This window comes from Sus scrofa, chromosome 1 (assembly GCF_000003025.6).
Source record: "Sus scrofa isolate TJ Tabasco breed Duroc chromosome 1, Sscrofa11.1, whole genome shotgun sequence".
Lineage (NCBI taxonomy): Eukaryota > Metazoa > Chordata > Mammalia > Artiodactyla > Suidae > Sus > Sus scrofa.
In genome coordinates this window covers 88,595,355-88,610,971 of record NC_010443.5, presented here as the reverse complement: position 1 = coordinate 88,610,971, position 15,617 = coordinate 88,595,355, and the positions used below count along the sequence as shown (strand labels likewise).

At 42.0% G+C, this 15,617-nt stretch overlaps 1 protein-coding gene across 1 annotated transcript; it reads right to left on the bottom strand.

The window, feature by feature from the left end:
- HTR1B (5-hydroxytryptamine receptor 1B) lies at positions 12,290 to 13,462 on the bottom strand. The gene is given in 1 exon segment (NM_214298.1): positions 12,290 to 13,462. A coding segment is annotated over 1 exon segment (1,173 nt).

Here is a 15,617-nt window from a genome sequence, read left to right as displayed (position 1 = left end):
TCCCACTTTGCTTAGTTCTTCTGGAATTTTGTCTTGTTCTTTCATTTGTAGCATATTCCTCTGTCACCTCATTTTGGCTAATTCTCAGTGTAAATTTCTATGTATTTGGTAGGTGGGTTATATTTCCTAAACTTGGAGATGTCCCATGAGGGCCAGCAGCTCATTTCCCTCTGGCCACTAGAGTTATATGTTTAAGGGGTGCTCTTTCTATGGGCTGTATGTACTTTTCTAGTGGTGGAGGCAACTACTGTGCATGTGTTGGTAGATGGGGCTGGCCTCTGGCTCGTTTCCAGGTCTTGCCTCATGAAGTATCTGCCAGTCCACTGGCAAGTGGGAATTGGTCCTGTCATGGCTGGTTCAGTGCTTAGAGTGGGGGAGAGGGGTTGATGCCATCCCATGCTATGTACAGGCACTTTCAAATCACTGCCTCTGCACTGGAACTCAGGGCATGTGAGATTTTGTGTGTGCCCTTTAATAGCAGAATCTCCATTTCCTATGTTTCCTATAGCCCTCTGGATCTCCCATATGCAAGCCCTCTTACCTTCAAATCTAGAAGTCCTGGGGTTTTATCTTTTTGGTGCAGGACCCTTAGGCACCAAAGGAGTCTGATGTGGGGCTGACACCCCTCAATCCTTGGGGAGAATCTCTGCGATTGGGATTATCCTCTTGTTTGTGGGTCACTTATCTGGGGATATGAGTGTTAATTATACCTTGTATCTGCCTCTCCTACCTGTCTTATTTGGTTCCTTCTTTTGGTATATATAGGTCTCAGAGACATCATTTCATAAAGGCAGGGGAGTGATCACCTTTGTGAATGAAAATAATCGGCCAGTCCATCCACCCTGCAGTGTTAGCTTCTGGCAGTTGCTATAGCAAATATCTATGTTTTATGGATACCACCGAGTAACACGAGAAGTCAAAGATAAAAACAGACTTGACTAAATGCAGACTAAATGACCTTTAAAATTATTTCATTGCCTCTGGACAGTGGTGTGGGTTATTGTGGACAAATAGCTACTAAGTATGTACTTGTGGTACTTGGGGCTGCATCAGGAAAACACACTGTCATGTATCTGCCAGGTTTTCCTCTAAGAAATACACACCAGCCATCCATCTTTATTTAATACAAAGAAACCCACAATGAGCATGAAGAACCAGAGCAAGAGAGCTTATATGTGCTCAGTTCTATTTTTCTAGCTGAGTACAGGGACTTATTTATCAACCCAAATTATTTTTTCTTCTGGCAAACTTGAATGCTCATGTTATCCAAAATAATCAACAATCTTATAGAAATATATAGCAGAAAATGCAAGCACATGGTGAACTAAATAAACTAGAAAGAGGGTAAGTTTTGTTTTCAATAATCTCAAATTTCTTTCTTACTCTGACGCTCTCACCTGACTAGTTGTGATAATGCTCCTCATTTTTGTTTATCTAGAAATATTTGAGTTATAGCGCTCAAAATTAGTTTTTTATCATCTTCTAATATTCAAAATTCACATGATTTTAATATTCTGGGCTTCAATAACCTACAGCACTCAGAAATTAATTTAGGTTAAGGTGTAAATAATTGGTGGCCAAAAGAATGTGGTAAAACAAGAAGTATGTGTGTGTGTGCATATATACTAATATATATTATATGTTATATATAAATATTAATTTTATGACCACACCCATGGCATATGGAAGTTTCCAGGCAAGGGACTAAATCTGAACCACAGCTGTAACATATACCGCAGCTGTGGCAATGCCAGATTCTTTAACCAACTGCACTGGGCCAAGGATTAAAGCCGTACTTCCACAGTGACCTCAGCCACTGCAATCGGATTCCTAACCCACTGCTCCACAGCAGGAACTCCAAGAAATATTTATATTTTGCAATACAAATGGAGTAATTTTTTTAGTACTTCCTGAATCCAGCATACAATTGTTTTCCAGATAGTATCAATAAAATTTGTTCCAAATCACAAACTTGTACAGATCTCACTTTCAACAATAAAAGGCATTTTATCAACACACAAGCACAGCATATACTGTCAGACCCTAGCTTCTAAAGTTGGGAAAGAAAGCTGACAGAGTAGAACACTAAGTTCTACTAGGCAACTGGATAGCCCCAAGAACCCTCTCAGATGTCTACACTTAGCATATAATGCAGTCCTCTTAAAATGTTTGCCAAGCATATTAGCCCTATTTTAGGTATAGGAAAACTGACATACACAGAGATTAAGTAACATGTTCCAAGCTGCATGCTAATGGGAAGGAAAGACAGAAGCTTAACAGTTTTTCTGACTCCAAAATCCCATAGTCTCTGGAGAGACACCTGGCTCATTTTGTCTTAACAGGGGGAATCCAGCATCCGGTAAACAACTACTATGTTTTAAGCACTTTCTGGATTGAGCATAGCCACATAGCAGCTTTTTAATCCTCATCATAAATCTTCAAGTAAGACACTATTTCCTCCACATTAACACATGAAGAAATTAATGCTCAGTGAGGTAAAAGCCACCCAACTGACAAATGGTAAATCTGGAATTTGAACCAAGGTCAGCCTGGGCCTAGAAACAAATTCTTTATCAAAGTTTCTATGTCGTACATATTTTTGTTTCAATTAAAAATGGGTGATAATAAAGACATAGGGCAAAAAGTATTTTGAGTAGAATTTTCTTCAATATATATGTTTTTATAATCCACAAGAGAGGAGATTCCACAGCCTTTCCCACTCACTATTGTAAGGTTTACTCACTGATGAAAGCAAATTTTTATATCTAGTTTAAGTGTTTTGGTTTTAAGTCAGTTTTGTAAATAAAGATACATTATTGTCTTCAGGATTTACTGGTTTTGTTGGTTGTGGTAGTGTTTTAGAATTTGGGGAGGGGGGGAACTAAAGAGGGAAGAGGAAAGTAATGGAAAGCTCTTGGCAAAGAGGGTCTGTGCTAATGATACCCACAATTATAAAACAGAAAAAATAGGATTCCTTTAGAAGTTTTATCTGTATAATGAGGGAAAAAAAATAAAAAAGCACTAGTACTTGAAAACATCCTGTTACTTGCCTGAATTTACTTTTTTTCACTCATAAATTGGGCTCAATGTAAAAATGGATATAATGCCCTAAGTCTCGAAGTTTTTGAAGTCTATATATCTCAGTAACTTTCCACACAAGGGAAATACCTCCTACCATGCATTACTCATCACAGCCAAGGTATTTATATTTAAAACTGCCAAGTCCAGCAGTTTAAATGTACATTTTCATCCATACAAACTCCCTCACAATAGGTCAGCGGCCAGGGTGTGTTCCCTGGTTGGTCAAGGTTAAGTCCAATGGGAATGAACAGGAATTTGAGAGCAGACCAAGAAGGAAACCTTGTTCCTAGAAACAAGACTGTACTTACAAACACACTAAAAGTTCTGTTCTACTTTTATGTTGGAGATTAGCATTGAGAAAATGCTCTTCTCAAAAACTAAGTGGAATAGGCCTAATAATACAGTTTCCTGTCCAAATCTGAATACCAATTATTTTTCCACTGGGGCTGTTGCCATAATTCTCTAATCACAAAACGGGATGAAATTGTTGTAATACCTTATTCATTGTAATTATTGTGATGATGGTATCATAAAAATGAAACCAATAGTACCTACTTTATGTTAGTGTAAATGAGGACTAATGGGAGAGGACATTTATGTAAAGTATGGGACATAAAGTGTTCAATCATGTGACCTCCTTGCCAGTTGCTGCTCCTTCTGAAGTTCAGCAGTTAAATCCTAGGAACATGTCCTTGCTGGAATCCAACCCTAAGCATCTTGATTAGACATGGAGGAGATGGGAAACCTTGAACAATGTTTTTTTTTTTTTAATTTGGAAGAAAAACCTAATAGGACATTGATACTATTCATTTCATTTTTTTTTTCTTTTTTCTTTTTAGGGCTGCACCTGTAGCATATGAAAGTTCCCAGGCTAGGGGCAGAATTGGAGCTGCAGCTGAGGCCTGCAGCATAGCCACAACAACAGATATCTGAGCCACATCTGCGATCTACGCAGCAGCTTGTGGCAACACCTGATTCTTAACCCAATGGGTGAGGCCAGGGATAAAAACCGCATTCTCATAGGTACTAGCCAGGTTCCTAATGAGCTGAGCTACAATGGGAAATCTTATTCATTTCACTTTAAACATTTAAGTAAAAAACTAAAAGTTGTGATATTTTCTTAAGGAGGATCATTTGATTCTTGTTCCCAATTTAGGCGTAGGAAACTCAACAGTATCTCCAGTTTAATGAGTGGGTGCCAAGAAATTGACAAATCTTTTTCATAAATAATTTAAATTATCATTACTGAAAAAAAAATTCATGAAATATGTTAGGAATTAAAAAGTGAGGAAGTGCTGTCCCTGAAATCAAAAGGCTGCCAGATCACTGCTCTAGGATATTGTCTCTAAAATGAAATAGGAGTAAAATACAATAGATGGTCTACAAAACAGACACAGACTCACAGACATAGAGAACAGACTTGTGGTTGCCAAGGGGGAGGGTGGAGAGAATGTGATGGACTGGGAATTTGGGGTTAGTAGATGCAAACTATTACATTTAGAATGGATAAGCAATGAGGTCCTACTGTACAGCACAGGGAACTATATCCAGTCTCTTGGGATAGAACATGATGGAGGATAATATGAGAAAAAGAATGTCTATGTATAGCAGAAACTGACACAACACTGTCAATCAGCTATACTTTAATAAAAATATAATAAATGGAAAGCAAACCACTTTTCCATTGACTATACAGTTACATGTATTTAAGAAAGATGAATTCTATATAATATGTAAGTGTGTATGTGTCTGTGTGTCTGTTAACAGAAGGAATCTAAGTGGGTTTACCAAGTGAAATAGATGACAAGGAAACTGTGTCATTTGCCATATGCTCACAATTGTCATTTCTTTGTTTTATCACTTGTTTTGTATTTTTAATTAATTCTTTTTTTTTTTCCACAAAAGACAAAGCCCTTATTTGGAAGCAATGTAAAGACAAAGGGCTGCATATAAGGGTCATGCTTTGCTGATTCAGATCCAGAAGGAAGCTGTTTGTTTTAGGGTAGACTTAGGATACCAAGCAGCTGAGGAAGATGTTTAACAATTGCTAAAGCTGAGACATGAATGCCATGCCAACAAGTCAGGAAAACACAACATATTGTATGTTACAAAGCATATTTTCTCATCTTTAAATTTTAAGTTGCTTAGGATTTTCTACATAAACAAAGGACATACACATATGTATATGTAATCTCCTTAGGAAATGACATATAATCTATAACTATGTTCTTGTACTCAGAGATGAGTCTCACTGATGCTCCATGAATGACACTCCGCAGATGAGCATCACCGGCTTTTCCTGGGAACCTATCAGAAGTGCACAATCTCAGGTCACACCAGAGAACTACTGAATCAAATTCTGCATTTTAACCAAGACCCCAGCTGATTCACATGTCCATTACATTTTGAGAAGCACAACTGTAAAACAAACCAATTCCACTTGACTTACCATTTCCATATCATTCTGGACCCCCCTTCCCACCTATAGATCCTGTGCGTGCCACGCATTGTTCCAAGGACTTTTTATTCTTCTTTTTTCTTTTCTTTTTCTTTTTTTTTTTTTTGCTTTTTAGGGCTGCACTAGTGGCATATGGAGATTCTCAGGCTAGGGACTGAATTGGAACCATGGCTGCCAGCCTACACCACAGCCACAGCAACATGGGATCCGAGCCGCATGTGAGACCTACACCACAGCTCACAGCAAAACCGGATCCTTAATCCACTGAATGAGGCCAGGGATCGAACCTGCATCTTCATAGATACAATTCGGATTCATTACCACTGTGCCACAATGGGAACTCTCTGTTCTAAGAGCTTTATAAGCATATTCTCAGTGACTCTCACCCTGGGCTACACATTAGAATTACCTTGAGAGAATTTTTTAAAATAAGATTATCAGGCCTTACTCCAGATAACATGGTTAAATTCATCTGATTCAGGGTCTGAGCACAGGTCTTTTTAAATCTTTCCTAATAATCAAATGTACAGTCCATGTGCATTATCTCATTTAATTTTTACCTGCAAACATAATGGTGCCTATTATTATATTTACAGAAAAACCATGGATTTAAAGACATCTTTTTTAATGAATTAAATGTATTTTTATTAGGGTATAGTTCATATACAGCGCTGAGTCAATTTCTGCAGTTCAGCAAAGTGACTCAGTCATACATATAAATATTTTTTTTCTCATGTGTAAACCCATCTTTTTGACTCAAACACTTGCTCTTGTATTTCAATCTAGTACTGTGTAGGGGTCCTTCAAGTCAAGTGATTCCAAATTGCCTGTGTGTGATAATCCCAAGATGCTACCCTCAGTTGGAAAGCCTGAGAGGCAGGGAAGAGACGATGAACTCCATGACCTAAAGGCTGGGCCAGCCTAGGAGAGAAAGATGGAAAACTATATAACTGCTTCTCCACAAAGTCAGATTAGCCCAGGGCTGAACCGCTTGAAGGTATTGAAGGAACCAAGAATGGGTTGGTGGATCACAGGGGGAACTGCGCATCTACACACAGAATACCACATGAGTTTAGAAGACACAACCAGGTGTGTATTGACAAAAGTAGCCTGGGAAGAGCCTCTGAAACAAGTAACCCACCCTGTGTGGCCTGCTCTGTCCCTGCAGTCCCTGAACCACACTTGTGAACAGGAGATACCCTAGATTTCTACTGATTATCCCAACATGGGCCCACTAGTGGAAACCAATGGGAATGTACCCACAGAGCCAGGGAGGATGTGAGTCACAGCTTCATGCATCACTTAAGCCATGTGTAGATTCTTTACAGCATTTGCCATAAATGGCTCTTATATCACCATCTGTTCACTTTAAGTACAGAAAATATTCTAAGACCACTCTTGTTCTTTAGATTTCCAGTTGGAAGTTTTTGAAAAGAGTTTCTATCTTTTGAAATATGTGCAAGTCAGTATGAAGACATGGGCATTTGCTTTTACAAACTATACTTGGAATGGTGTTAAGACAATCTCTTGGTCAGCTGTCCCAACTCCAGGGATTGGCTCTTTGTCAGGGAGCACTGAAAATCCTACTATAATCCTAAGAGATGAGTGTTGACTTTGAAAGTGTGATTTAACTGACAGATGTATGAAATGGCAGATATGAAACTCTCCGCTGGGGACAACGAAAATGTTAAGGGGTAACAGTTAATGAGAATGACAATGATATCACCTCATTTGTTTTCTCACTAGATATCCATTTTCTGACATGGAAACTTAATTTTGTGATACATGATGTTGTACTCACATTTCTATATTCCTGTTTTTAAAGTAAATGCCAAAATTACACAGATTTGAAAGTCTGCCTTCTAGGAAAAACTGACATGTAAATACATCTGACTTCTGTGCAAAAAAAGAAAATAAAACCCAAAAAAAACAGCCCTCTCTTTAAATGGTAAATGGCAGTGCTCTGTCTTTGAACTGTGGATATATTAGCTTCAAGCCAATAAACTTTTGAAAAGAACAAGAGTGATGAGAAAAATCATAATAGTGAAAGATAAGTTTAATAATTAGTTTCTTCAGTTTTGAACATAAATTCTTATTCTATAATATAAACTCTTATTTACCCAGTGACACATGACTCAAAGGTCCAAATGTTTTAAAACACTAAGATTTTAGCATTATTCCAAGACGAGATGAATACTAAAATAAGTTTATAACTACGAAGAAAAATTTCAGTTTTATTTTAGGGATCTTCTGCTTAAATTTTCAGTTCTGAAAAATCTGCTGTTTTAAGTAAATGACAAATTCCTTCTCCCTTGACTCACAGGTCTTCATTTTCACTGAGCCTAGAGAAGTTAATACCATTTGTAGTGTCCAGGAAGAGAGTCAGAGATTGTCAATGGTTGAGTACCTGCGTCTTCTGCACAACTCAGAGGCGCTCTGCCCCCTGGTGGACTATCTAAGAACTGACTTTGAGGAAAGATGCAGACGTTTGTTTCCCTTCCCATACCCTTCTCCTACTAGCATCTTCCCCTCGGAAAACTCCAGTAGGTGCCACAAGTTGAAAACTTTCACTAATTAATTTAGGCCAACAATCTCCTTTGATACAATATAAAAACCCTGGGATATCTAATCAGGCTTTCACAGATAAAATAAGAACTGAATTTTTACCATTGGTTATCATGGCTTGCCATAGGTAAAAAAAAAAAGCAGAGAAGTAGAAAATGAGACACCAAGGAAAGACATAAATGTGGTTAGGGTCTTTGGACTCTTGGAAACAAATGGAAGTCTCTAGACAAGGAAGAGGAAAGAGAATTTTAAAATTAATGAGAAAATGCTACAGAAAATGAAATACTCGCCAGTTTCCTCTTGGCCACTAGAGCCACTGCAAACCACATCTCCTTCTCCCTCTTGGTCTCTTGGCTGTTTATGTTCCAAGCCCAGGGGGTTAAGTATGAAAAGCTTCAAGCCTCAATTGCTTCTCATTTTTCTCTCTTTCAAGCTAGCTTGGTTTTCCCCCCATCCTACATCTCTGAAGTAGCCCTCAGTTTTTCTCTGCTACAGGCACACTGCATCCACAAAGAAGGTGATGCTAAAATAATGGCTAGAGAGGAAGTAACATCTGCTGGGAGGCACAAAGGGTCAGATAGCTGGGTAAGTGCTATACATGTACAGGGCTCTAAGCCTTTGCAACAAATCACAAGTAGCCTGCATTTGAGGAGAACCACACAGAGATAACAGGCTCTATTTGAAATTCAAACCTAGAACTTCCTGATTCCAGAAGCTATTTGTCTGTCTCCTTCCCTGGTGTTCAGATAGGCCAGTCCCCTCCTCTTCAGTCTCCCCCAAGCCTGTTTCCAGCTCAGCTCTTCCTTCTCTTTTTTTCTATATTTCAAGCACCAAGAAGTGCCTCAGACTCTCACTCTGCAGCCTAGAGACTAAACATTCCTTCAAGAATGCTGTTCTGGAAAACTCTTGGGATACTGGAACTAACTTATCCTCTTGGCAGAATGTGTCTAATTCCTTTTAAATTCTTCCTCTAGATATAAATTAAATCCCCCAAATCCTGACAGTGCATTTATCATCAATTATTCTCTCTTGAAGGTTCAGACTCCTCAAGGCAACCCAGAATCCAATCAGTCTTTCCATAATAATAAAGTTATTACCCAATGACTTTTGGAACACAAAAAAAGACTTTTATTTTATTATTTTCCTAAATTTCATTTTCAATTACACATTTTTGGAAAGGTGGAATACCAAAAGCAATTTTCAATCACAGCAACTCGATCAAATACACATAATCGGAGATTTTGCTGCTTGAGTGAATGACAGTCCACTTATGGTTTCCTGGTTCAAGAAGGTAAAACTAAGATAACAGAGAGGAAAAGTGAAGAATATTGTTCTGTAGGAAATTTGTTGCATTTAATAGCCATTCATTCCTAGGTGCAGTGTCCATTTTTAAAAAGGAAACTCTAAAATTCCTAGAAAAACAAGACAGATTGGTATTTGGGGATAAGTACACATTCATATATGTGTGTGAAAATCTGTGCAATTAAACAATATGGAAAATGCTATTTGTTACCACAGCCAATGAAAATATATTTTCATTTCTATATAAGTTAAATATTTCCATCTCCCATATAATACTCTGCAAAAAAAAAAGCCATATGTCTAGTTTGTGAAACAAATGCTGCTATAGGCAGCAGTAACTGAAAAGGAGCTTAACAGTCTTAACTACATACCCCTGGGTTGAATAATACACTTTGCATAATCATGTGTAGTGCAAGATGAGGAGTCTGGATGTCTTATAACTACAAAGGTGTACAAGCTTCTACATCACACAGTATGCCCCAATTCCAGTCAATTCAGCCAAATAATCAAGCAAAAAATTAGGTAGGTAGTTTATTAATGGCAAACAACCCATTTGACAAAATTGACTGTATTTTTTAATATGAGAACACCATCATTGCAGGTACCCCATAAAGAAATCATTTGTAAGTGGCTCTTGGTTTCTATTGATTTCTCCCTCTCAGGCTCCTAGAAGTTGGTTTAATTGCTTCTTAGGCTCAAGGAAATGCAGCTGCATAAACAAAAGACAGACACATTAATAACATAAAAACAGACACTGTGTTCTATGCACAGTTCTCTCAGTAGTAAGCTAGATTTCTCCATAGGAGAAGTGGCGCCAAAAAAACCAACATAGAGACTTGGGGATACAGCAGAAATATAGGATTATCTCATGCCTAAAATTTTATCTTCCTCCAGTGACAGGTGTCAATGTTAATCAAAATTCTCTTTCTTACTTAGTTTACATGTGAATCTTTGAATAGCATATTTTCAAGTGACATTATGCCAGAGTAAAGGTTTGCACAGCCAGTAAGCGTGTACTTCAGTTCAATACATCTATTGTCTGACAGTCTGACCTGGGGAGCTTCAAGCAGAGAGTGAATCCATTTTACAAAGACAACTTGCTTCTACAGACAAAAGGTGTCAACTGCAAAAAGCTCTCTAAAGCATGGAGTGTGAATCTTCTTTGGCATAATAAATGTCCCACAGACACATTCATTTTCTGTGCAGATGATCCTTTGGGGCTACCCCACTTTATTTAGATAATGCATTTTTCATCTTTTAACACTGCCCTGTGTTGGGGAGTTCTCAGAGTGAATCTGAGATAACAACTAAGTAGCTTTGAAATTTGAAAAAAAAAAAAGAGAGAGAGAGACAAATTTAAAGTATTACTGATATTATATTCATTGAGGTGTCAGGTCAGTGACAAATTTCCAAGGTTCAAAAGCTTGTTAGTTTCCTTGTTACCTAGTAAGTCTGAGGTTTGGTTCCATGAGTTACAAGGAAATGGGCTCCATTTTAACTTCTCTAAGCTTTTCTAAAATCCTTGCATGCCATTTTCTAGTAATTGTTGTTTCTACTCGAACTTCAATAGGAAGGGAAAAGAAGTTTTTATCCTTAATATAATTGTTAGGGGTTTTATTACATTTTGAAGATTTTTTTGAGAAAGGAGCTAGTTATCTTGGTCACTTTTTATGTTAGCACACAAAGGAATTACAGATGAGAAGGAGAGTGCAAATGACTATTAGAAAAAAGTCTCATGCATTTAAGATTTTTTACAAGTCAAAATGTACATCCTTATATTGCCACCCATTCCTTAACTGTATAAGAACAATTCCTATCTCATCTGACCCCTTCATGTGTCACTCAAGTGGATACGGATTAAAAATACTTTGCTTGCCAAGGAGCTGATATATCAGATACTCATCATTTTAATCAGTGGCATTAATAAGAAATATAGCAAGCAGCTTGGGCCGAGTCACCCATCCTATTCTCCATTTATGGGGATTTAAATGTGTAAAATGGCAGTACATGAAATTAAGAGGAAAAATAAAGCAACCTGCATACTTTGGCACTAGCACACATAATGTTTTGTCTGAGTTATTAGAAATGTGGTTTGACCATCACTAAATACGAATTTAAAAATTGCAAATCTGTAGAAAACAAACAATCATAGGTATTGGTTTTCAGTTGAATGCTCCCCCATCTCCCATTTCCATCCACCCAGTTTCAATAAAAAATAGAGATCTTCTCATCAGAATTGTGTTGTTAACTCTTCAAGGTTTCTCTGTGCCATCCAAGCCCATGTGTATGGGGTTTGAAGCACCAAATCCACAAGTTTCTCCAACAAAGTTTCAATAAACAAAAACAGAATGAAGACTGAAAGATGCCAAAGTAACTGTTCTTAAATTAAGCTGTAACATAAAGTCTTTCCCAAAACACAGGGTATTGGTGTCTAGTTCAAGTACCTCCAGGCTGTATGTAGATCTGTCTCAGACAGACTTCAGACAACAACTACATGTACCTCTGGTTCTAGAGGGTATCATCCACAATACCAAAGCAGGGCAGAGGTCCCTTTTCCACCATCATTTTTTGTTTTGTTTTTAAGTTGCAATCCCCTGTTGTGATTGGCTGCTGCAGAGTCAGTGTACTGAACCTGGGGTTTGAGGGGAGAAAGTGAGCCTCCTCCTCAACCAAGGAGCTCTATCCTTAGTTTGAACAGTTCTCCTTTAGAGTTGTCTCTCTTATGGCTGTCCTGCCTTCTCAGGATCCATTGCCCTTGCTCAGAAGAGAGAGCCTCTCAGACCCAGTAACAGTGTGAAAGAAGACTCGACCTACCTGTGGAACCAGACACAACATGGCCCCCCCAAAGGCCGCTTAGGCCACCCCACTGCCACCGACGACAAGTCAGCTTGTGCACTTAAAGCGTATCAGTTTATGGAACGCTTGTTTGAAGTCCTCATTGAACATGGTATAGATGATGGGGTTGATGAGGGAGTTGAGATAACCTAGCCACGTGAAGAAGTCAAAGATGGCCAGGTGGAACCAGCAGGCATCCTTGCAGATAGGCATGGCCAGAGAAATGATGAAGAAGGGCAGCCAACACACAATAAATGCTCCCAAAATGATCCCCAGGGTCTTTGTTGCTTTGCGCTCCCTAGCGGCCATGAGTTTCTTCTTCTCCAGCAGGGCGTCTGAGACTCGCACTTTGACTTGATTCACGTACACAGGAGATCCTGACTCGCTGGGTAAGTCTGGAGCTCGTGAGTTAATGGAGGTGACCGAAGATGTGGACCCGGGGGAGTCAGTTATCAGTTGGGCTCGGGTCAGGCGCTTGCCAGTTCTGTTAGGTGTCTGTTTCAAAATCCGGGAGCGGGCTTCCACATAGATGCGGCCATAGAGGGCGATGAGGAGCAGGGTGGGGAAGTAGAAAGCGCCCACCGTGGAGTAGACAGTGTAGAGGATGTGGTCCGTGTTCACCACGCAGTCCGACACCTCCTCCTCGGCTTTGGCCTGACGCCAGAAGAAGGGCGGCAGCGAGATGGAAATGGAGAAGACCCACACCAGCGCGATCATGACGGCCGCCCTCTTGGGAGTCCTTTTAGCCGAGTACTCCACGGCGTCCGTGATGGCCCAGTAGCGGTCCAAAGCGATGACACAGAGGTGCAAGATGGAAGCAGTGCAACAGGTGATGTCCGACGACAGCCAGAAGTCGCAGACCACCTGGCCTAGCGTCCAGCGGCCGGTGACCGTGTACATGGTGCTGATGGGCATCACCAGGATGGATACCAGCAGGTCGGTGACCGCCAAGGAGGCGATCAGGTAGTTGGCGGGGGTATGGAGCTTCCGCGTCCGGTACACAGTGGCGATCACAAACGCATTGGAGAGCGTGGTGGCCAAGGTGAAGAGAGCCAGCAGAATGACCAGTACTACTTTCCAGGGCAGGGCGATGGAGTCCTGGTAAATGTAGCCCTCGGCGCTGCAGTTTTGGGAGGGAGCCGCGGAGAGGTTGGCTTGAGAAAGCCGGGTCTGGGAGCTCGCGGGCAGCGGCGGGGCGCACTGAGCGCCCGCTTCCTCCATGTCTCTGTTCGCCCCGGCTCCCGAGCGAGCGCAGCTCTCGGGCATGGAGCGAACTAGTAAGAGGACGAAAGGACCTCAGAGGAGACCACAGTCTTGTTCCGTGGTGGCTAATCAGTTCCGTGGATTCCTGAATTACTCCATCCAGCTTCCCAGCTGAAACTAGAGGTCAAGGGCGCGGCAGCCAAGGCTGGCCAGTGCGTCCCCTGCACTTCCAGTGCGCCAGGCGCTGCCTCCGAGTCTCCGGTGGCTCCTTACTACGCCCCGTCTCAGCCCTAGGTTGCTAAGGACTGGTCCACGCAGCCCCGCTCTGCTCCGGCTCCCACCCGGGCGTCTGGGGGAGGTGGGAGTTGTTTTGTTTGAGAAGGGAGTCTCGGCCAGGTGGGATCTCTTACCCCAATTGCTCGGGGCTGAGCGTCTCCTAACCCGGGAGCTCCCGGATCTGCAGACTCGGGCCGCAGGAGTTTCCTAGCTGTCGAGACCAAAGCTTGCAGGCCAGCGAGGAGTCCTGGTCTTGCATCCCCGCCCTCCTACCCAGGCTGGGGCAGTTTCCTGCGGCTGCTGCGGCCGCCAGATCTGGGTGGGGTGAAATCTGGGGGCCGCGCCGCGCGCCGGAGCTCTTCCCTCCCTTCTTTTCAAGCGCTGGCCGCTCCAGCGAGCTGCCCCGTGGAGACGGGGCCGCAAGAGGTGGGACTCTGGGGTTGGGGATGCGGCTACTGGCACCGCGACGTTGCCACCGCCACCTTGGTCCCACGGGCACCGCTCGGAGCCATGCCGCTGGGCGCAAGGGTCTGAGGGACCTGGCGCGGCTCGTGGGGAAGGGGCAGGTATCTGGGGAAGCTGGAGGGAGCGGCGCACGCCAGTCCGGGAGGAGCGTGTGAGTGGCAGAGCGGATAGGCTCCTTTTATAGAGTCCAGGTCCGGTCTGCCTGAGCCGTGCAACTCGTGTCGCGTCTCGAGTGCAGATGCCCGCTCCCCATCACCTTCCCTTTTTCTCTCTCCTTTCCTCCTCTCCTCCCGCCCGGTTCCCTTCCCCGCCAAGGAGGCTCCCGCCGGGTCCTATCGCCCTCTTCTCCACATCCCCTCCCCTGGCCCTTTTCCTAATCTTAACACCCAGGCACGCAGTTTTGACTGGAATGGGGATGCGGACGTCCTGTCCTTGCCTCTTCTTCCGAGCTTGCTACACGCCCCTCCAGTTAGACCCACACACTCAGTACAGCCTTACTAGGTCCCTTACTAGGCTCCTGCTTACCTCTCCTATCCCAGCAGGCCGAGCCAGTGCTAGGTGGAGCCTGCCCCAGTCTCTGACCTCTCCACTCTGGAATTTTATCCAGCCCCGTGGGCCACACCCAGGTTAGAAGGAGGCACCAGTAATATTGCCTTAGAAGGAAATGGCCAATACCGCATTTTATACTTCAGGCTTGAAGTCAGGAACTCTTGGTACAATACAAACTAATTTTTCACATCTGATTTTAGGGATCTGTACTTTCCATTTAATCCCTCTCCTTTAACTGTGAGTCAACCGGAAAAGCAAGGGGGAAAAAAATTGTCTACAAAAATGTGAAAGTATCACAAACCGAAGCACACTGTTTGTGAAATTTAACCATCAGCTCCACCCTCCCGTTCCAGCCGCTCAGCAGTTCTGTGCCTTCTTGGGAGAACAGTTCGAAGTGAGCAAGCTCCCTCCCACAGAGCGCCTGGAAAGGAGATCATTGGAATTCAAGGGGAATATAAAAAACTGGCTCGGCTCGGTGGCCCTGACCACCAGTATCATCCGTGCATCTCCTTAGGCATCACTAAATACCTCCGGGTATGAACCATATGTGGCCCCAAGCACTACCAGTACCTAGGTCCCAGGACCCAGGAACAGGGACTCTACTCAGTTCCTCCTCCAGCCATAACAGAAACATGTGTAGAGTGAGAATACAAGTTAGAGAACATTTAAAGAAAAGTACCAGGAAAGGACACTGCCTGTTCAGCTGTAAGAACTAAGTGATCCCAAAGGCAAGTTCCAAGCACATACCCCAGTATCTGACAGCTAGAATGCATACAATAAAAACGACCTTATAATTGAACATATCGAGATAAGTATAAGCATTTTTTAATGAGAATTATTTAGTTTGGAGCCAGAGATTATCTGGCCAATCCATTCAGTTTAG